General features: G+C 39.7%; 1 protein-coding gene across 1 annotated transcript in view; it reads right to left on the reverse strand.

Moving 5' to 3' along the window:
• MMP2 (matrix metallopeptidase 2) overlaps positions 1–20,871 on the reverse strand; it is a 28,182-nt gene extending 7,311 nt beyond the window's left edge. The window contains exons 1-9 of the mRNA XM_084215182.1: positions 20,638–20,871; positions 16,978–17,204; positions 15,400–15,548; positions 13,170–13,298; positions 12,270–12,443; positions 8,332–8,505; positions 5,956–6,129; positions 4,740–4,895; positions 2,847–2,994 (exon numbers count right to left, since the gene is read on the reverse strand). Coding sequence (XP_084071308.1) covers positions 2,847–2,994; positions 4,740–4,895; positions 5,956–6,129; positions 8,332–8,505; positions 12,270–12,443; positions 13,170–13,298; positions 15,400–15,548; positions 16,978–17,204; positions 20,638–20,781 — 1,475 coding nt within the window. The 5' untranslated portion in view covers positions 20,782–20,871. The remainder of the gene's footprint in view (positions 1–2,846; positions 2,995–4,739; positions 4,896–5,955; positions 6,130–8,331; positions 8,506–12,269; positions 12,444–13,169; positions 13,299–15,399; positions 15,549–16,977; positions 17,205–20,637) is intronic.
• Between the last annotated feature and the right edge of the window lie 926 nt (positions 20,872–21,797).

Genomic DNA, 21,797 nt, shown 5'->3' on the forward strand with positions numbered 1-21,797 from the left:
TATAAATTGTTATTACCCATTCCTGCCTAGAATAATTATACCTTTGAGAGGCCCAGGATATTAAACTGCATTTTTTTGGTCTAAAATGTGGAGGAGCAGTCCTAAATTAATTTAACAAATTGTTGTATTTTTATCAATGATGAAGATTGTAATATGTTATCCTATCCATGTTTTGCATACACAGATGTATTTTTAACATGTACAAAAACATCTCTGAGTATGACTCATAATTTTCATTTACAAAAAAGAGGCAAAGAATAAGTCATCTCGCTAATTACTCCTCTTGAAAGTGTTAAAACACATGTGGCATGCTGTAATAGGTAATAGCTTTCATTTCATGCATCTCTTTTTAGACAGAAAAGAAGATCCAATATGATATGGAACGGAAATTCATATAGAAAGTCTTTATAGCGCAGCATTCATAAAAGCAGTTCCTTTAAAAATCCAAGTTACAGAATTCTCAGTCAGTTTGGACCTGATTTATGGCTGAACCAGCTCCAGTAATTGCTATCTGCATGAATTTCAAACTTTCCAGGGCCAACGGAGACTTAACACCAGGTTTTTAATAAACCACACGTTTCAAGGGACTTGTTAAATTGGTGAGGTTTTCTTTTGGAAAGGGAAACTTTGTCAAATATGAATTTTATTTTGTTTTTGAATTGGGTGGAAGGTATTTCTATTTCTACACATCTTACTGAGGAAATGGTGAAATTAATTATTTGGCTTTCTCATTTCAGTTTGAACAATAAAATGTTTTATCCATAATAAAAATTCATCCGTAATAAATCTTAATATTACATTTATAGACAGATTTAATAATTTAGTTACAGTAGATATTTTACATCATAGTTTAACATAATCTATATTTGCAATGATGATGATGATGATGATGAAGATTTTTATATGCAGTTATTGGAAGTGGGTGTTTTTTAGTGTCCTGATAAATTTCAAAGTGTGAACTTTTGTTCACTATCAGAATAAAACCATCTGTGGAAATACTGGTTTTGGGCATTCTGTGCCCTATTTTTTTTTTTTTCTGAAAGAATTAATCATATTTGACCTCCTTTTTGTTATTTACTCTCTTTGCCATGTGACAATTGGATTCTATGGCAATTTTCATGAATCATAAAAGTCACACGACACTTGAGAGACAGTTGTTTCTTGAATTCCAAAAGTGAGTCACAATGCTGTTTGCCTGATACTTGGAAAGCTGCAAGACTAACAGGCAAAGCCATTCCAGAGCAAAACAATTTGACAGTTGTCTGCTTTTGCTGCATGCTGGATAAAGGCTGAACAGATTGTTTTGGTATTTGCATAGTTCTTAGACCAACTGTACCTAAATGTAAAATACTTCTATTTTGTTGGGATTATATGGAATATTGGATCACTCTGGTTTAGGAGCAGATTTTACATTGTTCCTGTGTGTGACTGTGGGTTTGCAAGGGCAGAAGGAAGGTGGAGGTCTGGCTGGAAACCCCGGGCCATGAGTGAACAGAAGAGGAGCAGGAGCTGGGTATGGTGTGGAACTTGGTGGGGTTTTACTGCTGTGAGAAGGTTTTCCCTTGGAAGGCTCTGAGCTCAGGTGAATACTTTAGCACTAAATTAGCAAAAGTGGGCACTGTTTTTGACAAACTTGGTATGGGGTTGTGGGGCCAGCCCTGTGAGGCTGGTCTGTCAGTACAATGGGGCCTTTTGGTGGCCAAGGAAAGAATGTTCCTTGCCAGTAGGGATCACTGTAGGCTTAGTCTGCTGCTGACAGGGCCAAGAGAAAGAACACAAAAGGTATCAGGGTGATGCCTGCAGACCCCATCAAGCAGAAGGTTTAAATTCCATTTCTGCATTGCTAAAACACATAGCCTGTGATAAAGATTAGGTCCAACTTCAAACCTAAAGCAGCGTTATGCTGGGTGTCATATAGATTTGATCTAGAAGGAAACACATGGAATCATGGTATTTACCCTTAAAAATCAACTAACTAACCCTAGTTTTTTGTTACTAAAAGCTGGTGAGTTGAGTTAAACCGTGCAGCATAGTAATAAATGCTTCATATATCAGCTGAAAATTTGAATCTGGAGTAGATGGTTGGACTCAGGTATGTCACCAGGAGATACAAATAATTTTTAAATTGCTATTTTGTGAGGGAAACTTGTTTGTTAGTTCCTGTTTCCTTTTAAATTTCAACTGGCAACTGGCAAGGAGCAATGAACAGGTGAGTTGCAACACTTCCTTTAGCCTGAAGTGCTTGTATATGTTTTTATATGTTAGGAGACAGTGTTTGATTTTGGCACTCATTGAATGTGTGTGGACCCAGATCTTCAGTGGTGTTGGGAGAATGTTCAGGGCAGTCGATGATAAATGATTCCAAACTTGGCATTGATTTATGACAGGGAAGATGGGAGCTTTACTGTCTCTCACAATGGTGCTGCCAAGTCCCATACTCCTTAGGAGATGCTCTTCATTGCTGAGCAGCTGGGTAATAGAGACCCTGGCAAAGGCAGGGGCAGCTGCAGCTGAGCTGCCACCTCATTTTAAGAGGAGTGTCTCTGCTCTTGCATCCAAAATGCCTTTGGTGCCTTCTGTCTTAGAGGCTTTGCACACATGTAGCCTATCCCAATCACCAGTGTCCTTGATGTGTTGTTACAGAAGCCATGAGTCACATAATGACTTTGGACTCAGCCTGAATTAAACCATTTCCCTTAGGAGTTGATCAGGACACTTTCCCATCCCTGAACACACAAAACAAAGGGTGGATATTGTGCCTGATAACAAATGTCTAGATTTTGGTGAATAGGTCTCACAGATTCCTTCACTTGAAGTTCTCTTGGTAGGCAGTTTATCTCACTTACCTGTCTTTGAAGAAAAACGTTTCTCCTCTAATTTGTGCAACTCCATCAAACACAATTTCATGTTTGCAGAGCTCTGGAGTGACAGGTCCAAGGGTTGGCTGTGGGCCTGGTCCTGGTCCTGGTCCTGGCCCCACATCAGGTGACACCTCTGTGATGGTGAACAGAGACATTCTGTTACGTGGGAATGAAGGGCTGCACAGGTTCCGTGGAGAGCAAGAGCTTCTAAAAGGGTAATCATTTGGAGAGAGTTCTTGAAGGAGGAAAAACTGATAATGAACCCTCTTCAGAAGAAGGGTGGTTGGGCAGAGTTGAGGAAGCCTTGACTTCCACTCCTGCCTTAATCCTCTGTGTGGCCTCATTTGAGACATGGTGCCTGTCTGTGTCTGTCTGTGCTGCCTGTTTAACCTGAGAGATAATAAGAAGTGACTACACTGGGTTCAGAAGTGAACACTACAATTTTTATTTTGCTGGCTTCTAAAAAGAAGATAAAGATTTCAAAGCCCTTGTACTCAGAATTATGTGCAGCTCTGCTGAGAAAGATGTCAAAGTGGATTGCTCTTTTTTAAAGAAGTGCCAGTATTTGGCAAGTTACAAAGCTGCATGTTGAGCCATTTATATGATCTTTCTGCCCTTACCAAGAATCAAAATATGCTTTTCAGAGCATGCATTTTCCCATCTGTTTTATTTTATTTGGTATTATTATTAGGCTTGGGATATTTGCCTCCTTTTCTCAGACATTGGGTTAATTTACTGTATGAGAAAAAAATTGAGTGTAGTTGATTTGTGAAAACAACAAAGCGAGAAGTTTTTTTTGAATACTTATTTTACATGGAAAGCTGTTTGTAATGGGTTATATGAGTTAAAAAGACGAAGAAAGGTAGTTTCATCTTGGATCTTGAAGCATGCTTTAAGACACCTGGGTTAAGTTCTGAACTCTTATCAAAGATACACGGTTTGGGCTCAGAAAACTCACTTAATCTTGACCATGTCTCAATTCCCATTCTTAATTAAAGCAGCTAAGAACAAGGAATACTGAAGATTCAAATCAGATTTCTGCCTCATGTGATAATATTTTTGGCATATTCTTATTAAAATTTCTGAGGTGGGGAATACTGTAGAATATAGTCACAGTTAAAAAGATCTCTCAGTAGAAAAGTGAAAAGCACAGAAAGAGAAATTGAACATGGGAATGACTGCTTAATTGACTTTAGTGTACTGGTGCCTCTGCAAGGTAGAAAATGTATACATGGAAGGAATCATAATCATGATACCACTTATGCATTTTACTAAGACTATCTGTGGAGAAACAGCGAGTGCTAAAGATGTAGCTATATAAAAATACTTAAATTCACTTTTTGTTTGGGGGTCTGCCTAATGCATTTGCACTGAAGTTTCAGCTCCCACACATTTTCTGCAAATGTTATTGTGATGGTACAGCTTGAACTGTGGGAAGGCAATGTAAGCTGTTTCCAAGCTGGGACAGAGGAAACAATGTCCTTCCCCTCTTGCAGAGGGTCACAGTCTGGGAAGCTCAGAGTGTTTCCGAAAGTGACATCCAAGCCCACCCACATCAGGTATTTCAAGCTAGAGACAAACATGGCATTTCATTGTCCCAGTAAAGGCACTAGAAATTCTCATCTAAAATTTTGTTGATGGGGTATTTTGATGCTCCTTTTCATTCAGTAAATTTAGTGATCTGTCATCCTTAAGTTGTGATATTTGATTGAATTAGGAGGCCTTGTAATATGAAGAAAGCAGGGGGAAAGGAGCAGAGGATGTTTCTGGCACTGGTGGGATTGTGCCGTTTGTAATTCACTGCAAATTCTGAGTGCCAGATTTCAGCCTGTGCTGCCTGATTTTCTGATGAGTTCTGCTGATGGGGGAGGACTTTACCATATAGCTCCTGGATCCCTTTAATGTCATCCTGAGAGAGACGGAAGTTCTTGGTGTAGGTGTAGATGGGGGCCATGAGAGCTCCCGGGTCCTCAGAGTGCTCTAATCCCATAGCATGGCCAAATTCATGGGCAGCAACCAAGAAGAGACTGTACCCTGAATAACACAGGAAGACAGTGTTAGCTGCTTGCATTTAAATAGAATTGTACCACACAGGTCATTCACAACAAATAATAATGATTAATATTTACAGCCTCCCATGGGGAACATCACACCTCTTGCCAATAATGCCATTTCACTGGAGAGGTTCTAAAACCTTCCTTTGTGGGTGATCTTTGCTGCTGTCTCCCATGCAAGTGACTCTGAGCACAGCCTTAATACTTGTGTGAGAAAAGGAAGTGTAGGAAATAACATTGGACATGCCTTTTAGATACAGAAGAATTGAACTTGCAATCTAGATGTCAAATCTTCCTTTTCACCATGAAATGGCTTGTAAGTGATAAAAAGGTCTGTAAATATGCATCTCTGAGAACAGACTCTGAATCAGTACTGCTGTACCAAATATTGTTAGGTTAGAAATAACCTTTTATCATAGAATGAGATTTTATCAACTATGCCCGAACAGTCTCTGAAATTTGTCAGGTTTCTTTCTTTCTAGAATAACTCCCCCAAATCTAGCATTTATTTGTAAATATGTAAAAGGCTTTTTGCCCTTGTTAAAATATGGCAAATATTAACAAAAGTAATTTCAAATAACGATATTAGCTACATAAACTTTATACTGTCACACTTCTTAAACATGTTTTTCATCCTTCCCAATGTCATTAATGAATGTATTAAGTTTTTACATTTAGTGTTTGTTCCTAATTTGTATTAGTGTATAATTTATTGCATACTAGCAAAATGCTATAAGTACTTGTGGCTTTTAGCCTTGGAAGGAAAAACTGGTGGGGAGAAAAACATCTATTAACTCATTGATTTATTTAATGGTTTTGTATTTTGGAGGGATCCTGCATCACTATGGCTTTAGAAAATCTGAGTATTTCAGACGAGCTCTGGGTGTGACTCTCTAGCTGTCGTCTCACGCTTCAGTACAGGGACTTTGCTGAGATTTCAGGGAGAAGCGCTGGAGTGATGAGCGTGACCTCATTGCACAGCTGCTGCCATGGGTGTGGGCACTGCCCAGTGAGCCCTGTGTTGTGACAAGAGGTGTCACCTTGGTCGGGACAGAAGCCCCACTTGCGGTCGTCGTCGTAGCTGCTGGTGGAGGCGCACCAGAGCTTGCCGTCGCTGCGCCCCGCGCTGGTGCACGACTCGTACTTGTTCCCAAGGAAGATGAAGGGGAACACACAGGGAGCTCCCTCGGAATTCCCACCAACTGTCGACATGGCTGTGCAAAATGACAGGAGAACACGGTGAGAAGGGGGTCCCCTTTGCGTCTTCTGAACTGCACTAAAGCAGGAAGGAAGCAGAAACGGTGCGGTCCTTCCAGGAATTTGAAGAGTAAGGGTAGAAGTAACATTTGAAAGTTGTTGGACAGAATTAAAAAGGAAAAATCTACACATTGCCATTGCAATGGACTTGCCAATAGTTTTGGTGGGGGTGAGAAGGAGCCCTGGACTCATGTTCACAGCTCTGGGAAAGCAGCACTTTAACTTATGCATTTTACCAAGATGAAGAAAAGCAACAAATGCTAAAGTAACAAATGCTAAAGATCTAGGTACATAAAAATACTTAAATTCACTTTTTTTTTTAGGAGACTGCCTAATACATTTGCACTGAAGTTTCAGCTCCCACACACTTTCTGCAAATGTTATCGTGATGGTACAGCTTGAATTGTGGGATAACTTTCTGCTTAATCTTTTTTGGAAGGTGATTCCCAGCAAGTATCTTTTAATGCTCATTCCTGGTGTTATTTTAAAGTGGTTTAAAGTGTTTAGGTGGAAGGTATAGTAAGTGTCAGAAAGGTTAAAGAGCTGTTGAATATCCACCTGGCTGGTGGGCGTCCCACTGAAGAATAAGCTTTATATATCCTAATAAATAGACTATTTAATTATAATATAATATAATATAATATAATATAATATAATATAATATAATATAACTTATGTAATATATAATATAACTTATGTAATATATAATATAACTTATGTAATATATAATATAACTTATGTAATATATAATATAAATATAATATTTAATAAAATATAATAAGAAGCAGGATGCCATTGAAAAGTATGTGATTTTAAACATTTTTTTAAAGAAAAGGATGCATTAAATGGGGATAACTGTTTTTAAACCATTATTTTTGCAAAAACTTGAGAAATTTTCCTGTGTTCTCATCTATATAGTATATGGCAGTAATATATAAGAAATAATACTTGTATGTGCAGGTACAAGTATTTCTAGAGGGAAGAGGATGTAACTGCATTTAAAATAACAGTTTAAAGTAGGTGTCATGAACAGAATATGAAAAGAATATAAAACTCCTTTAAATTCATTTACAAAGCTACCTGGAAATTACAGTTCCTTTCCAATTATGGTCTGTCTTATGGGAAGGTACATGACAGCAATACAGAGGCAAAGCTGGTTGTGTGCCTAATTATTTATTAGTATTTATTTCTCATTCATTATTATTTATTAATAGCCTTTTATGCTGGAATTAAAAAGCTTAAACTAAGTGTATTTCTTACTTCCAATGATAGTGACTGTATTACCTAGGACTTTGAATATATTGATTCTAGATATACTGCTTCTTTTGTCTGTTGAATGATCCTTTAGAATTTTCTCTTCCTAACCTTGTAGCAAGTTATAATGAATTTGATCCTTTCTTTTCTTTTTTTTTAACATCTGTAATGTAAAATGGAAGGGTTACACCTGGTTATCAAAAGTAACAGAAAGCTGAATACCAGTAAGGCCATTTTCAAGAGATTCCAAAAAATCAAAAAGCAAGATGCATGTAGGTTTGAATGTAGCTTCCCATTGGCTCTGTTAAAAGACAGAGATTTTAGAATTGCCATGGTTCATTTCATCTCTATGCTTATGGCTCTAGTGTCACAAAACGAACACCTGCCAAGCTATTCAACACTATAAATTAATTTTTGTTCCTTTTTGTAGTAAAACTCACATTAGAAAGTATAAAAAAAGTGTGAAGAAAGCTGAAATTTCATGGTTAAACCATTTCACTTAGTTTTTTCCAATTGCTGAAAAGATCTATTAACACAAGCTTAACATACTAAACAGGATTCCTTTTTTACAAGTGTACACGGTAAGTATTAAGTCAAAATATTAATCAGACTTTCTTCTGTCTCATGAGACTTCCCTTCCAGCGCCATTAACAAATTGTAATCTGCTTGTTATTTTCCTGCAGTGGTAGCTATGCATTTGTAGGTTCATTGCCATTTTTATTCCTGACAAACCTGTGCTGTGACCCACCAACAGATTGCTCCTGTTCCAGTTACATCCTTGGCCACCCCTGCTGAAATTGGGTTTAACTCATCAACTTTTGTGTGCTCTGGGGAAAGTGTGCCAAAGGAGACTTGTTAGAACAATGACCAAACAGTCTGTGTTATGCAAGCAACCTTCCTCGTACCCGTCTCTGGGCAGAATCCGTATTTCTTGTCCCGGTCGTAGTCCTCAGTGGTGCCGCACCATCGGTACCCGTCTGTCCTGCCTTCGGTCGTGCACTGCTCGTAGGACTGGCCTTGGAATTTGAAGGGAAACTTGCATGGCTGCCCATCACCATTGCCACCCATGGTAAAAAGTGCTGCAGGGAGAAGGGGCGAGGAAAATGTCAATGCACAAAGCTCAGTATCGACAAGGAATCCCAGTGTCCCTGTGGGAATGTGCCCAGGTCTGGACAGACGATGGACACCGTCAGATGTGATGGACCTCACACTCAGAACCTCTGCTTTACACCAGCACTGAAATGCCTTGGCAAGAGAGACCAGGGCTGTTACAGTCTCACAAGTGTACAGAAGGGAATGTCTGGTTGATCTCAGCACAAACTCATAACACAAACTTGATATTCCTTCTTAAAACAGCATTTAAAAACAGGATTCTGAGCAAGTCACTCATGCCCCTTAGCTCTGTGCTGATTCACTCGCCTTCTGTCGGAGATGTTAGCTAGAATGGCAGGCTTTGGGCAGAGTTTCTCAAAATGCTGGTGTACAGTAAAATTGAATAATAACCTGTAGGTTCTTCCTCTATGTTTGCTTCTCATTTCTGAGAATCTCTGCTCAGCCACTCAATAGAGAATTTGGAGAGGACAAATATGACTGGACCAAGAAAGCTGGACACTGGAGGCTTCTCCTGTCCTTTGCTTGGTCAGTGCTCCTGAAGGTTTTGCATTGGTCTTCTGGGAGAGGAGAGGGGATGAAGAGTGTTTATTGTCAGTCCATATGCACAAACAAGGCCCCATGGCTCAACCCTGAGAAGCAGAAATCTTTCTCATGAAACTGAGTTGTTTACATGGCTCACTTACCCTGAGCTTCTTCCAGCTCTAGGTCTGGCAAACTCTGCATTTTAATAGCCTTTTATATATTGGTTTACATGTGGCTGAGTTGCAAAAACCATATGGAAAGCCAGTCTCTCAGTTTGCATGCAGCCTTTCTGAGTCACAGTCAGAATGCAGTTTTTCATTTTGCTTGAGGCTGCATCATGTGATGGTAACAACAATGGTTTATTAAGTTTTCAACCCCCCCCCCCCTCCTTACTATAAAATTGCTTTAATGTTAATGAAAGTTGGAGACTGGGGCAGTTTCCCCAAAACAAAGGGGCAATTTACTTGTAAGGGGATCTTAGAGGGCCTTGTTTTGTTTCATGGTAAGCTCAGCAATTTAGAAACTGGTGAAGATACCCTGACATGAGAGCAGATTCAGAGTGGGCATTACGAATAGGTGAACTTCCCTTTTAGCTCTCCCTAGAAAAATCAACCAGTTGTGATGTCAGGAAACCTCGGGCTGGAAGGCTGCTAAAACCCCTGTGGCACAGATCCAAGGTGGAGGTGGCTGCAGCTCCAGCAGGGCTCTGCCTGGGAGAGCTGTCAGGCAGCAGCCTGTTGGAACTGTGGGGAGTGTGAGGCAGGTACAGGCATAGAGACAATTATTAGATCTTGGAGGACCAAAGTTAGGAGCCTAAACTGCCTGTAGTGTCAGTGGAGTTTGGAAATGAGAGATATCAAGGTCCCTTGATCCCAAAGGAGAAGTTCAGCACACCTGTGTAAGATTTGGGTAGTTGGTAGATAACTTTCTGCTTTACCTTTTGCTTTGACAAACTATAGTTAAATCAGTTTACAGATTGGGGTACAGATCTGGGATTAACTTTAGAGAAGCCTGGTGCAGCACCATAGCAGTAAAGATGTTTCCATATATGCACTGTGGCTCTACAATGACAAGAATTGGGACTAACTTCAGTGAGTTAAGCATGAGAGAAACAAAGGCCAACAACCAGGAATGTTGTCCCCAACACAGTGTCTGATGTAAATCCTCCCCTATCTGAATGTATTAGCTGGGGTTTAGCAAATGGTGCCTTGGAATAATGAGTGAACAATGCCACTCTGCACTTAATAAGAAACATCTGTGCATAACTGCTCATGGATCTTGCAAAACAATTACATCAGAAACAAAAGGCTGAAACCCTTCTGTTCCATTTCAGAAACCCTGACACTGGCATTTCCAGGAACTTCACTTTCAGAACCAGCTCCCTCTGACAGTGCTTCACTGCTTACATTTTCAGCCTTGCATGACTTTAGGATGTTACAAAGGTGTATCAGTCAGGCTCTGTGGATTTGCATTTCTCCAGCTGCCTGTAATCTGGGTTTCCTTCTGACTGTATCTGAGTGCTTGCAGTATTTTTAATAAATGAGCCAAATTTTTATCTTTTCTGGCTGAAAGAAGTAACCCGAGGAAGAGGAGATTTGGGGAAAGGTGGGAAATGAAGGAGATGGCAGCTTCACAAAAAAAAAAAAAAAAAAAAGATTGTACATGTGCAGTTATGTGCATGTGCACACTTATAGCCTGCTGAAGTGAATATCCTGAAATTCATACCACTAACAATAACTTTTTAAAAAAATTAATTGTAGTCTGTGTAAAGTTCATACTCCTGCTTGTTCAGCCTCTATAATTGTAAAAATAGCTATCACCAGGGTAGATCCCAGCTCTAAATGTGATCTATAACAGGCAATGAGGGGTTTGGAAATTAAAGAATAACATTTTACCACATTAGGGCTAGAAGACTGATATGTTCTACAACAGATTGTCTTTAGAAGCCATTGCCATCCTGATGCAGAAAATACATAATCTTGTATTTGAAACTGTATGGTCTTGCTTGAAAAAGCCCAAAAATTTTTCAAGCAGGAATCCATTTAGTGTTTGGCTACAACAGGATTCCAGGGAATGCTGTTTTGAATTTTTTCTATGTACTTATACCTGCAAACTTTTGAAAAATGTGTTTCTTTTCAGACATACACATATCAATACATGTACATAGGTGACAGTACTTGTGTGCTGGGACATGTTGGGCTCTACTTGTGCACTCTTGGCTGGCAAACCCCTGAACATGTGTTGTGAGCTTAAGGCATCACTAACTTTCTTTCAGCAGTCTTTCCTTGTGCTGACTGCATGCAGCCATAATATTGTAAGTTTAGTGCTATTGTTTCAAGCAGGATTAGCATGAATCTGAAAAAAAACACCATTGCTTTCTGGTTTGTTCTCTTTAAAACTCTCTTCTTATGTGTTATGGCCCAGGGGTAGTAGGCAGGAGTTTTAGTGACCCAGGGCTTGATATGAAAGGTAAATATTGATGAAACCCTCCCCAAAGCTGTTGGTTATGTACAAAGGGAAAAACATTAATGTGGGAAACTGCAGTACTGGGAATGGCTGCTAATATCTGTGCCAGGAACCAGCAAACAGGAGGTGCAATGAGTGGCTGAAAGCACCTTACCTTCTCTGCTCTTCTCACTACTGATAAATTACCTCAGTAGGCTACAGCCAATTACACTAAATTGCTTCTCTAAAGGTTTCCTGCTGTACAGGAGATGAAATTAACACTCATACCAAGAAATTGTCTGAAATGCTATATCCTCAAGCTGTAAAGACTCATCAAGATTTTCAAACACAGAAATATATGTTCCTGTTGTTTTAACAGGAAACATTGTCATAAATACATTTGAAAGATAATAATGATGATCTTGTGTGTAGTTAAAAAAAGTTATGGCTACATGAAGTATCTAATGCATATATGGCTATATACATTATATACTTTGTCTAATCTGCAAATTATTATGAAATAAAATTCTTGTGAAAGAGAGTTCTGTTCATATTCCAAGCAGGTAGAAATGAAGTACAGTCTTAGTTTTCATGGAGTTCTAATAATTTTGTACAGATACTGGTATGTTATTATGATTTCTGAAACATTCATTCCTTTATCTGAAAGGGAAGGAAGTGGGAAAAGCACAAGAAGAAGTGGACAAGCAAAGGAGAAAAGAACAGTCTGATAGGAAAAAACCAGTAGAAACATTGGTCTACTCACACTCATGGGGACAAAATCCATATTTCCCATCTGTATCGAAGTCTTTGGTTGTGGAGCACCAGAGGAATCCATCGCTGCGTCCTGCATCGGTGCAGCTGTTGTACTCCTTGCCATTGAACCAGAAGGGAAATTTGCAATATTCACCATCTGCATTTCCATACTTCACTCTGACCACTGTAAGGAGAACAAATGTAGTGGTGAAATTAGCCACCCACTGATACAAAAAATACAGTTTGTGGGCATCCTCTTTTCTTGGAAGATACCGATATAGAAATGCAGTCTGAATTTCCACTTTGAAATTCAATATGCTGCTGGTCTTTCTATTGGCAAGATGATCATAGCTGAAATATAAACTGGTAATTTTAAAATAATTCCATGGATATTACTCATGGTGAAGTGTTAGAATCAGCTCAGAAAAATATATATGTTGTTACTATGGCAAGGCAAAGTTAAAAGAGTGCTGTTAATACATTTAGTAATTTAGTTTCTTAAGTAATATGGTCTAAAATGTTCAGTATAGTTTCAAAGGTTCCAGGCAGCAGCTGAACATGAGCTGAACATGCCTTGTGCCTCATAAACCACTTTGATATTTCCAATGGGCCTTGCATGACATTTGCTGTAGCAGGGGGGACAGGGTAGAAACACAAATCCACCCAGATCCTGGGGTTTGTTTCAGTTTGTCACATGGAGTCTTATGAATACTGTATTGGTGCTGGAATATATACAAATGCATAGATAAGTTACTGATGCATAGCATTTTTTTAGTGGCAGAAATTTTAAATAGTATAAATGAATTTTCACCTCCTAATATTTACTGACAGTCAATAAAAGCATTTAATGCAGCATTAAAATAGAGCAGCCAGCAGACCATATGTTCTGAAACATAAAAAAGTCTGGTACCTTGTCCCTCCCCAAGAGTCCACAGTTCATCATCATCAAAATGGGAGTCTCCTCCAATTCCTGGTCCTGGTGCAAAGGCATGAGCCAGGAGACCATCTTTGCCATCAAAGGGATAGCCATCACCATGTTCTGCAGGAGTGAGCAGACAAAAAAGAGCAGTTTCTAATGACCTCAGGCAGAGTCTATACATGAATGATGATTATCATGTCTACTTTCCCATCCAAGACAACAGCAGAATACTTTAGTGAGTGAATTTATTGGTTTGGGTTGTACTAGCAAGACTGATCCAGAAGAGAAGCAGCCAGTTCTTAAAAAGAACATGAAGTGTCAGCACTGCAGTTGTCACAGCATGGTATTTTATATCTCCTAAGTGTGGTGGAAAGAAATGAAAAATTATGAAGAACAGAGAAGTATTGTACCTGAGATGTATGACTGGTGGGGGCTGATGGGGAGCTGTAACTTAAATATTGTGTATGAGGGATATTTCCAGGTAGTTCCTACCACTCTCCAACACAGAGATTGGAAAGTAAAGTCAGATTTCACCTTGCAGGCTGCTCTTTTCTGCTGCAGCTGAGATTGCTGTGCTCTTTTTGCAGGGTACTCACTGCCCCAGCAGGAAGGCACAGCTGGGTGTCTCGGCAGTGAGCTCTGGAAAACCAGCTTGCTCCTGCTGCTCTGAGCCCTGAAGGAGCCTGTTCATCCTTCACTTCAAGCCCTCCAGGACTCAGGCAGCTCACAGGGCAGCAGCAGGTTAAGCAGCTCTGCTGTTATTACACTGTAGGCTTTTCTTGGAAGTTCACCACTTGTGGGTAAGGAGGCTGGCACGGGCATAGCCCTGGTATTCATAGCTCTCCCACCACACTGACCTGTGCATCAAAGCTGGCTGCCAGCATCTCCAGTTGCATCATTTCTGGTCTTTTGGTCTGATGTCTTGGCATTTAACAGAAGCCCTAAATACACAGGCCTGATTCTCTCCTCTGTTACACTGATTTCAGGCTGGTGTCACTCCTAATACAAGTTCAGTTCATTCCCTTCAGGAGACCAGTGTGTCAGTTGTGAAGTACAAGATTTTGACCTATATTAGGGGCTGCAATCCCATTTACTTCAAAGTAGACCTGTTATTTACGAGAAGGGTTAAAAATGAAGAAACCTTGTGGATGTCTCAGCCCCTGTGAATCTGACCTGCAGTACAGTGATAGCAATGACTGAATGTGGAAGGAGCCACTCTTTGCCCACAGTTTCTTAGCTGGCTGCAGCCAAGTACTAAAACCAGCAGAAACACTTCGGCTTTTGTAGACCTTTTTTTTTTTTTTGGCAAACTGAGCCAGTCTGGATGAGGATCTGAAGTCCTGAGTGTACAGAATCTCTGCAGCTTTTGAGGTCACCTCATCAGTAGCTAAAGCAAAGAAAACCAGCTTGAAATGAAAACTTTTACAAAGAGTTCAGTTATTCTTTGAACTGTTCACTCAACTTCCAAAGTCTACCTCCCAAGAAATTGGCTGCAGAAGTATCTTCATTAGTATTAAAAATTCTGTGACTATCCAGAAGAAGTTAGATGTCCCATGTTTACACTGAAAAGCCATAAAAATTCCTTCAGGGGAAACCAAAATTAATTGAGAAGACATGCACAATGAAAATGAATCAAGTTGCCCATCATCGGCTGTACTCAAACCATAGTTCAGCTTATGATATTTTAAATTTTTCAAGATCACAGAGTGCATTGAAAGCTTGCATTCTGCCATGATAAGAGAATGGAAAGCGGCTATGGAGTCAAAATAGGAAGTCAAAAATCCATTTTTAAGCTCTAATATGTTAGAACCCTCACCAGTATCACTGGAAAACAGCATACAGAGCTATAAATAAATGGTATGATGGCATTCCATTCTCTTCTGTGGCAGGAAGCCAGCTCACACCATCTGAAGATCTGTACCAATATGTCTCAGTTCTATTTCTGATTTGTAAATTTAAAAATAAAATGTTGCCCCTAGCAATTCTCTTTTGGAAAGATAAATATAGTGTAAGGATATTGTATAAATACTTCTCTCTCTCTCTAATGTATAAGTCTTAGTCTTAGTGAAATGAGATCTTAGCTTGTATGAGCCAAGTGTGAACTAGGACAAGGTTTGCCAGAAAGGCTCATGGGTGCTACTTATTGAGGGTGGATCACTCTAAACTGAGGATTAATGACATGAACAAACCCAAAAACTTAAGTAAAAATAGAAAAATATACCCCATCGACCAAAATTAATCATAATGTCTGCTTCTCCATCGTGTATCCGGTTAAATCTCAGCGGTGTGACATCACTCCAGACTTGAAAGGCTCGAGCAAAGGCATCATCCACTGTCTCAGGATCCAAATCCGGGGTATAGCCTATAATCCTTAGAGGTAAAAGCAACAGTTAAGTAACACACAAACATCCTCCCTGTATTAGCTGTTTACTGCTCAGCACGCTCAGGAAGCTCAGCAGTGAAACCAGCTAAGAGGTAACCCTGAGACCTAAACACCTCCCTTTGATTCAGAGATGAGTTTAGAGGTGGCACTTGCTGTTTATTTTCTTTTGGAATTGACTCAGCAGCAAGAAGAAAATTACAAACCCAGATGCTGTAAAGCCTTGATGGCTGGTGGGCCTTGCACAAAACATTCTGGGTTTTGCACCAGCACTGAGACCAGAAAAGGAGCTCAGTAACATTCTGAAAGATTCAAGTGTGAATTGTTTTGCTCTTTAATAAGAAAGTAAAGCAGCCCTTCTCCCTCACTTTATTGCTGACCATATATTGTTTAATCCCTGTGGAATGCTAATCCTTTATCTGTGTGTGGGATACATTGGCAATAAAATACATGGGGAAATAGGAGGAAAAAGCATGTAAGACAAAGCTGTAGGCCTGACCTGAGAAAGGGACAAACTCTTAAGTTTATTGCTTTCTTCTTCATATGTTTCAATGCACTTCTCATGCCTTGTACTATAGTCTGCTATATTCCATGTAAAGACAAAAGACAAGTTTCCAATTCTTTGCTGCAGGGGCTGTGCATAGTGAGGGAAACTACTTTGTGCCTAAGGAGGATGAGGAAGATTCAGAGGAAACACATCAGCAAGTAGGGGCTGTGAGAGCTGCCACAGTTTTTTCAGTTGTTATTAGGTTAGTTGCAGCCCAAGGGATGCTTTGAGTCCAAACTTGTGAGGGAACAGCAGACTAAGTCAAGTAGCTACAATAAATCTCCTTTTTTTCTCATTCGTGGTGTTTGTTCATGGGGCACATAAGGGAATGAGTTTTTTACCACAATGAGAGCTGTATTGGTCCCTAACTCTTCAGAAGATGAAATTGCCAAACTTATTGCAATAGTTGTAACTTGTTACTTGTTGTAACTCATGTTTGTATGTGTCTGAAATACAATTGTTTGATTTTAAAATTTATTTAATCATCTCCTTTTTAGGACTGCAAAATGAAGAGGAGTTTGGCCTCTGTAATCAATAAGTATTTTGGTCCTCCTGGAGCAGATGGGCAGGTGAGATGCTCCTGCTCCAGCTCCCTTGGGATGCTCTCTGCAGAGCAAAGAGTAAACCCAAAATCTCTTCAGTTTCAACCAGAACCAGACAGTTGATGTTGATATGATTCTTCCAGATATATTACAATTTGAAATGACAGAGGTATTTGTTAGAGCATATGGTAATTATCCAAACAACAGGAGCTTCTAACTAGAGGAATCTTGTCTAGCCCTCTAAACAGCTACTGCATTTCTAAGTGCCCTCCTTATTTCTTGGAAGTGCTATGGGTATATGTGACAAAACCCACCATCACCAGTCTGTACCTGTATGTTATATGATTCTTTTCCCATTTTGGCTTTCTTGCAAAGAAGTTGTAATTGGCTACATCAGGGTTACCACAGCGGGGTTTCTTCATTGTCTCAATAGTATTTTGATCCAGATCTCCTGTTTCAGGCAGCCCGAAAAATTTCTGCATTTTCTTCAGAGTATCTTTCAGGACAAATAAATTGCAACTGTCTTTTGGGCAGCCATAGTATTTATTCAGGTATTGCTTGGGAAAAAAAAAAAAGCACAGAACAAAGACTTTAAAATTCATGAAATAAATAGTTAATCATTATAAAGAAATAAATACTATAATTCCATGTTATCTTTCCTTCTGTAATTTGAGAGTTTTCTTTTAATAATTACAATTACTAGTAAGTGAGGGACCAGCAGAATCTTCTAAATTGACACAAAGCATCCTTGGTCACATGATACTGCTAATTAAACAATCATTTCCATTATTAGCTATCACCTTTACTTAATGAATCGCTTTTAGTTATTAGAGCATAGAGCTGTAATGGAGAACTACAAAGTAAAAACGGGATTGCTTTTTTTTTGTTTCTTTATGTTGCATAAATCTGCTTACAGTTTTAGATTTTGTGCAATGTTTTGTTGGAAGAATCTGCATTATTGAGAAACTTCTCAAGAAATCAAAGCAACCCCACAAATGAGACCACATTGATTGCAAAGAAAAACCCCATTCTTTACTCAAACTGACAGAGTTGTTTGAATGTTGGATGGGTTTGTTTTTGAGTCAGACATTGCAAAGACCTGAGGAAGAAAGTATTTGGTAACATCTCAGTTGCTTGGACACTGCAGCCAATCAATATTTGCATACTTAAAACTCCATTGAATGCTCCAGCACATTATGGCCAGACTGATGTTTCTGATACAGCCGTGGTGGCAGTTCACAATGTTCTTTCTAATTAAAAAAGAGTGGTCATAAGGGACCCAAAAGATGGCATCTCCTAAAATCACACCCATGGAAGTCTCCTCCCCTTCTCTCAAGGATGGGTTTGCAGTGTTTCATGCCCCTCTGTGAAAGAGAAGCCATGTGGAACGCCAGGTATTCCCAAACTGCACCCACATGGGTGGCACTGCACAGAGCTGAGGGATGCCCTTGCCAATGGGGCTGTGAGACTGGAAGGTTGCAAGTCACTGATCTTCCCAGTAAAAACAGTCTGCAGCAGAGGAAAAAACACCCTTCAGGTATTCTATCCCACATATTAACTACAAGTCCAGGGGAGGAAAACACCTGAATAAGGTAAAGGTACATTTGCCAAAAATATATGGGGAATATCAGGGAGAACTATTTCAAACTGAGGATTACAAGAAGCCTGACGAAATGACTGCCCATGTAAGTTCTCATACCACCAAATATTCCAAGAGAAACCTTGTTTCATGTGTCTAATTAATTGCTTAAGTCCACCCAGGAGACTGGGGATAAAACCACAACACCAGCAAAATAAAGCAGAGGATATTTTATAACTGCAGTTGGTCAAGCCTAGCTTTCACCACCTTCGTCACAAAATCCAGGCTAACCTCATCTGCTCAGCATAGGAAATGGTTCAGGGATTACTCAGAAAAGGATTTAACCGAGATGTTACACCATTTCCTTCAGAAGGTCCTCCATCCATCATGACTGAGCACAGACTATGGCTGGCTTTTGTGATTTTTGTAACCTCTTATGTGCTATTTCTCCAGTGGCAAATGAAGGACACACAGTGGCTTCATCTTTGCTTCCACTGAGCTGCTCTCCACACATAGTTAATGGGGCCTGGTGGAAATTCTGTGAAATGCATTGAGAACATAATCAAACCAAGCCAGTTTGTTTCTTATCCTAATTTTCATTTCATGTAATTTGATGGGTTTTCTTACGCTTCTGCTTGCATCCCCCAGTGATGTACCTGGTGTGATACAGACTGCACGTCAGGACTGACTGAAGAACCAGGCTGCTGCTCTTGCCATTTTAGGTTTGGGAGCAAGCTATACAATCAAAACTATAAACTGAGGCATGGTAAAGAATTTTACTTGCTAGGATTCTAAATAAAAAGCTAACCCCTTTCAGCTTTTCCTAAAATGGAGATTTTATTGAAGATGAGAAATGACCAAGATCAGCTGTTCTATGAGGAGAGAATCTTGAAGAAAATGTAATGTCTATGCAAACCACATCTTGGCCTAGGCTGTGAAATGCAGTTTCCTCAGAGTCAGCAGGGAGCTGTGGTGATCTGGAATTTTGATCCAGCCCATTAATGAAACAGGGTCCAGCTGCAACATAGCAATTTGTGTTCTGATGCTGAGTGTTGGGGCTGTTCTGATGGAGGGCGTGAGGAAAGGCAGCCAGTTAGCATTGCCCAAGAATACCCCAAGAAAGACAAAGAAGGACTGCAGTGTTAAACCAGCTTGTAATTTTCCTCTGAGTACACATAATAAATAGGTTGTTTGAAAGAAACAGAGATGAGGGGAGATGTGGATTGCAATTATTGAATAAAAGCCTGGCTGTGTCTAAGCAAGTAGATTCTCTTAGAGTGGTTAAATTGCTCGTAGACATGTGGGACCCCACTCTCCTCTCCCAAATGCACTGCCCCTGCCCCCAGCTCTTGGCTACTGTGCTGCTAAGGCAAAACCTTGGGTGAATTTGTTTTGTTAACGGCTGAGGAATGCCCTATTTGGGTCAGTTTGTCTGTTTTTCCTAAACTTTCTGACACAGCTCCCAACTGGAAATTCTCTCTGTACCCTCCCCCAGACCTTCTTTAACCTGGCAAGCTTTCCGAGATGCACACAAACTCCTAAAGAAAAGTGACCAACTTTCAAGTCTCTACGTTCTAAAATAAGAATAATTTATCTCAATCCTCCTTAAAATGGATTTACTGCTGAAGAAGAGAAATAATTAGTCTGTAATTTAGTCTATAATTTACATGCTAAAATAAGGATAATCCATCTCAATCTCCCTTTAAATGGACTTGCCCATAATGTCACTTTTATGAACGTCCACAGGGCTAAAAAAAAGAAAATAATCCTGTAGAGTTAGAGCTATAATTTGCTAATATACAGAAATACAAACTCCTTTTTTTTTGTTCTAGATTGGATTTGGGACAAAAAATTGTTTAAACCTTGGTGAGATTGTTTTCCAAAGGCAAAACTAGTCACAATGGCTTCTGAAATTCGAGCCAGCTTTCAGTTGTAGTGTCCCATAAAGTAGTGTTTATGCAACCCACAGTAAACATTCTGGAAAACACACTTCTGAAAGCTATGATGCATACATTAAGGAGTCTCAACTGCCCTCACTTCTACTTGGTTTAAGTAAAAAAAATTAGATGTCTCTTATTTGCCCTTCTCCCCTTTTACCATTGCAATTTTTTGATTATAAATCATGATGATTTTGTGAAAATATTTTGTATCTGGAGACTTAAGGGAAAAAAACCCAAAAAAACCGACTTTCTTTGCTGGCTTAAAAAATTTTAAGAGAGGAAACATTACTTGGCTCCAGTTTAAACTTTTGAAAGCTGATACCTTTGCTAGCTAGCTAGCACTTCCAGAGACTCCAGGGAAAGAATGCTACAGTCATTCCTTAGCCTCAGCTGAATCAAGAAAGAAACATCTGCTTATGAAACAACAATACAAATCCGAAGCAAAGATGAAAAGATGAAACCAACACTTACCACTGCTAGCTCTTTGTCTGTTTTGGGAGTGCTGTCTCCAGGAAACTTAATGATTGGTGACGGTGCGGCTAAAGTTTTGTTAAAGAGATAAACTTGGACGAATAGTACTTTAAAAACGAAGCCACGGCCAATGTGAGTCTTCATTCTGCCTAAACTTGTGCTCTCCTCTTTGGAAAAAGCTTTTCCCCACTGTCTCTCCTTTACTTTAGCTGCAAAGTGCACCAGTTGCTTATCTGCACATCTTAGCTCTCAGCACCGTGCTCCCTTTTGCTTGCTCCAGCAGTTCCTTTGTATGTTTAAAACATCCAGATGCGCAGTCTCAAGCTACCACAAGAGGAAGTCTGAAAACTAGTGGAAACATGAGAAAAGGGCAGTTACCAGATGTGATTGCTGTGATTTTAAGGTAGCAACAGGCAGATAGCTGCTATTGCTGAAAGAGGCCACATTTTCTCCTCATTTGCATACATGAAAGTATTTATTTATGCCAGAGAAGAGGAAAAAACAAAACCTGACCTAATCTTGAAGGCAAGGTATCTCACATATATTTTAAATGAAAAAAAAAAAAGAAAAAGAGAAAGAAATTACTAAACATTATTTTCCTGGCTAAGCATTTTTTAGTATTTTTTGGACTAATTTTATGTCACAGATATAATGATATGCCTTAGTCATGTGTGATAATGCTCCCACACAGTGCTTTACAGCACACATTTTGATTATGGATTTTGAGACAGGCCCTGCACAGGGCAGTGCAGCTGAGCAAGGCTTCTTGTCCCCCTGCTGCTGAGGCTGCACAGAGTGTGGGTCTGTACTCAGGGCTCACCGTGCTCTGTGTGAGCCTCCTCCCTCCCTGCTCTCTGCACAACGTGCACAGCTCTCAGTAAGATCATTGTGGCTTGCTGGGTTCAGAACCAGCTTTAGGCTTTGCCACCAGCAGGTATCACCTTACCCCTTCAGGGTAAAAGATAATTAGGCAGATTCAGCAACAGAAATGAACAGAAATAAAGGATGTCAGGGAAATTGTACAAAATTCAGTGTTTGCTAGTAATGGGGTTTTGAGTGCCTGGTGCAAGTGCCTTAATCTGAATTTTGGTGTAAATATGGCCATTGCCATGGGCAGTAATTTATTGTGTCATTCATAATATTGCTGGCTTTGAGGTGTT

This window comes from Fringilla coelebs (genome assembly GCF_963513975.1).
Source record: "Fringilla coelebs genome assembly, chromosome: 14".
NCBI classification, from domain to species: Eukaryota; Metazoa; Chordata; class Aves; order Passeriformes; family Fringillidae; genus Fringilla; species Fringilla coelebs.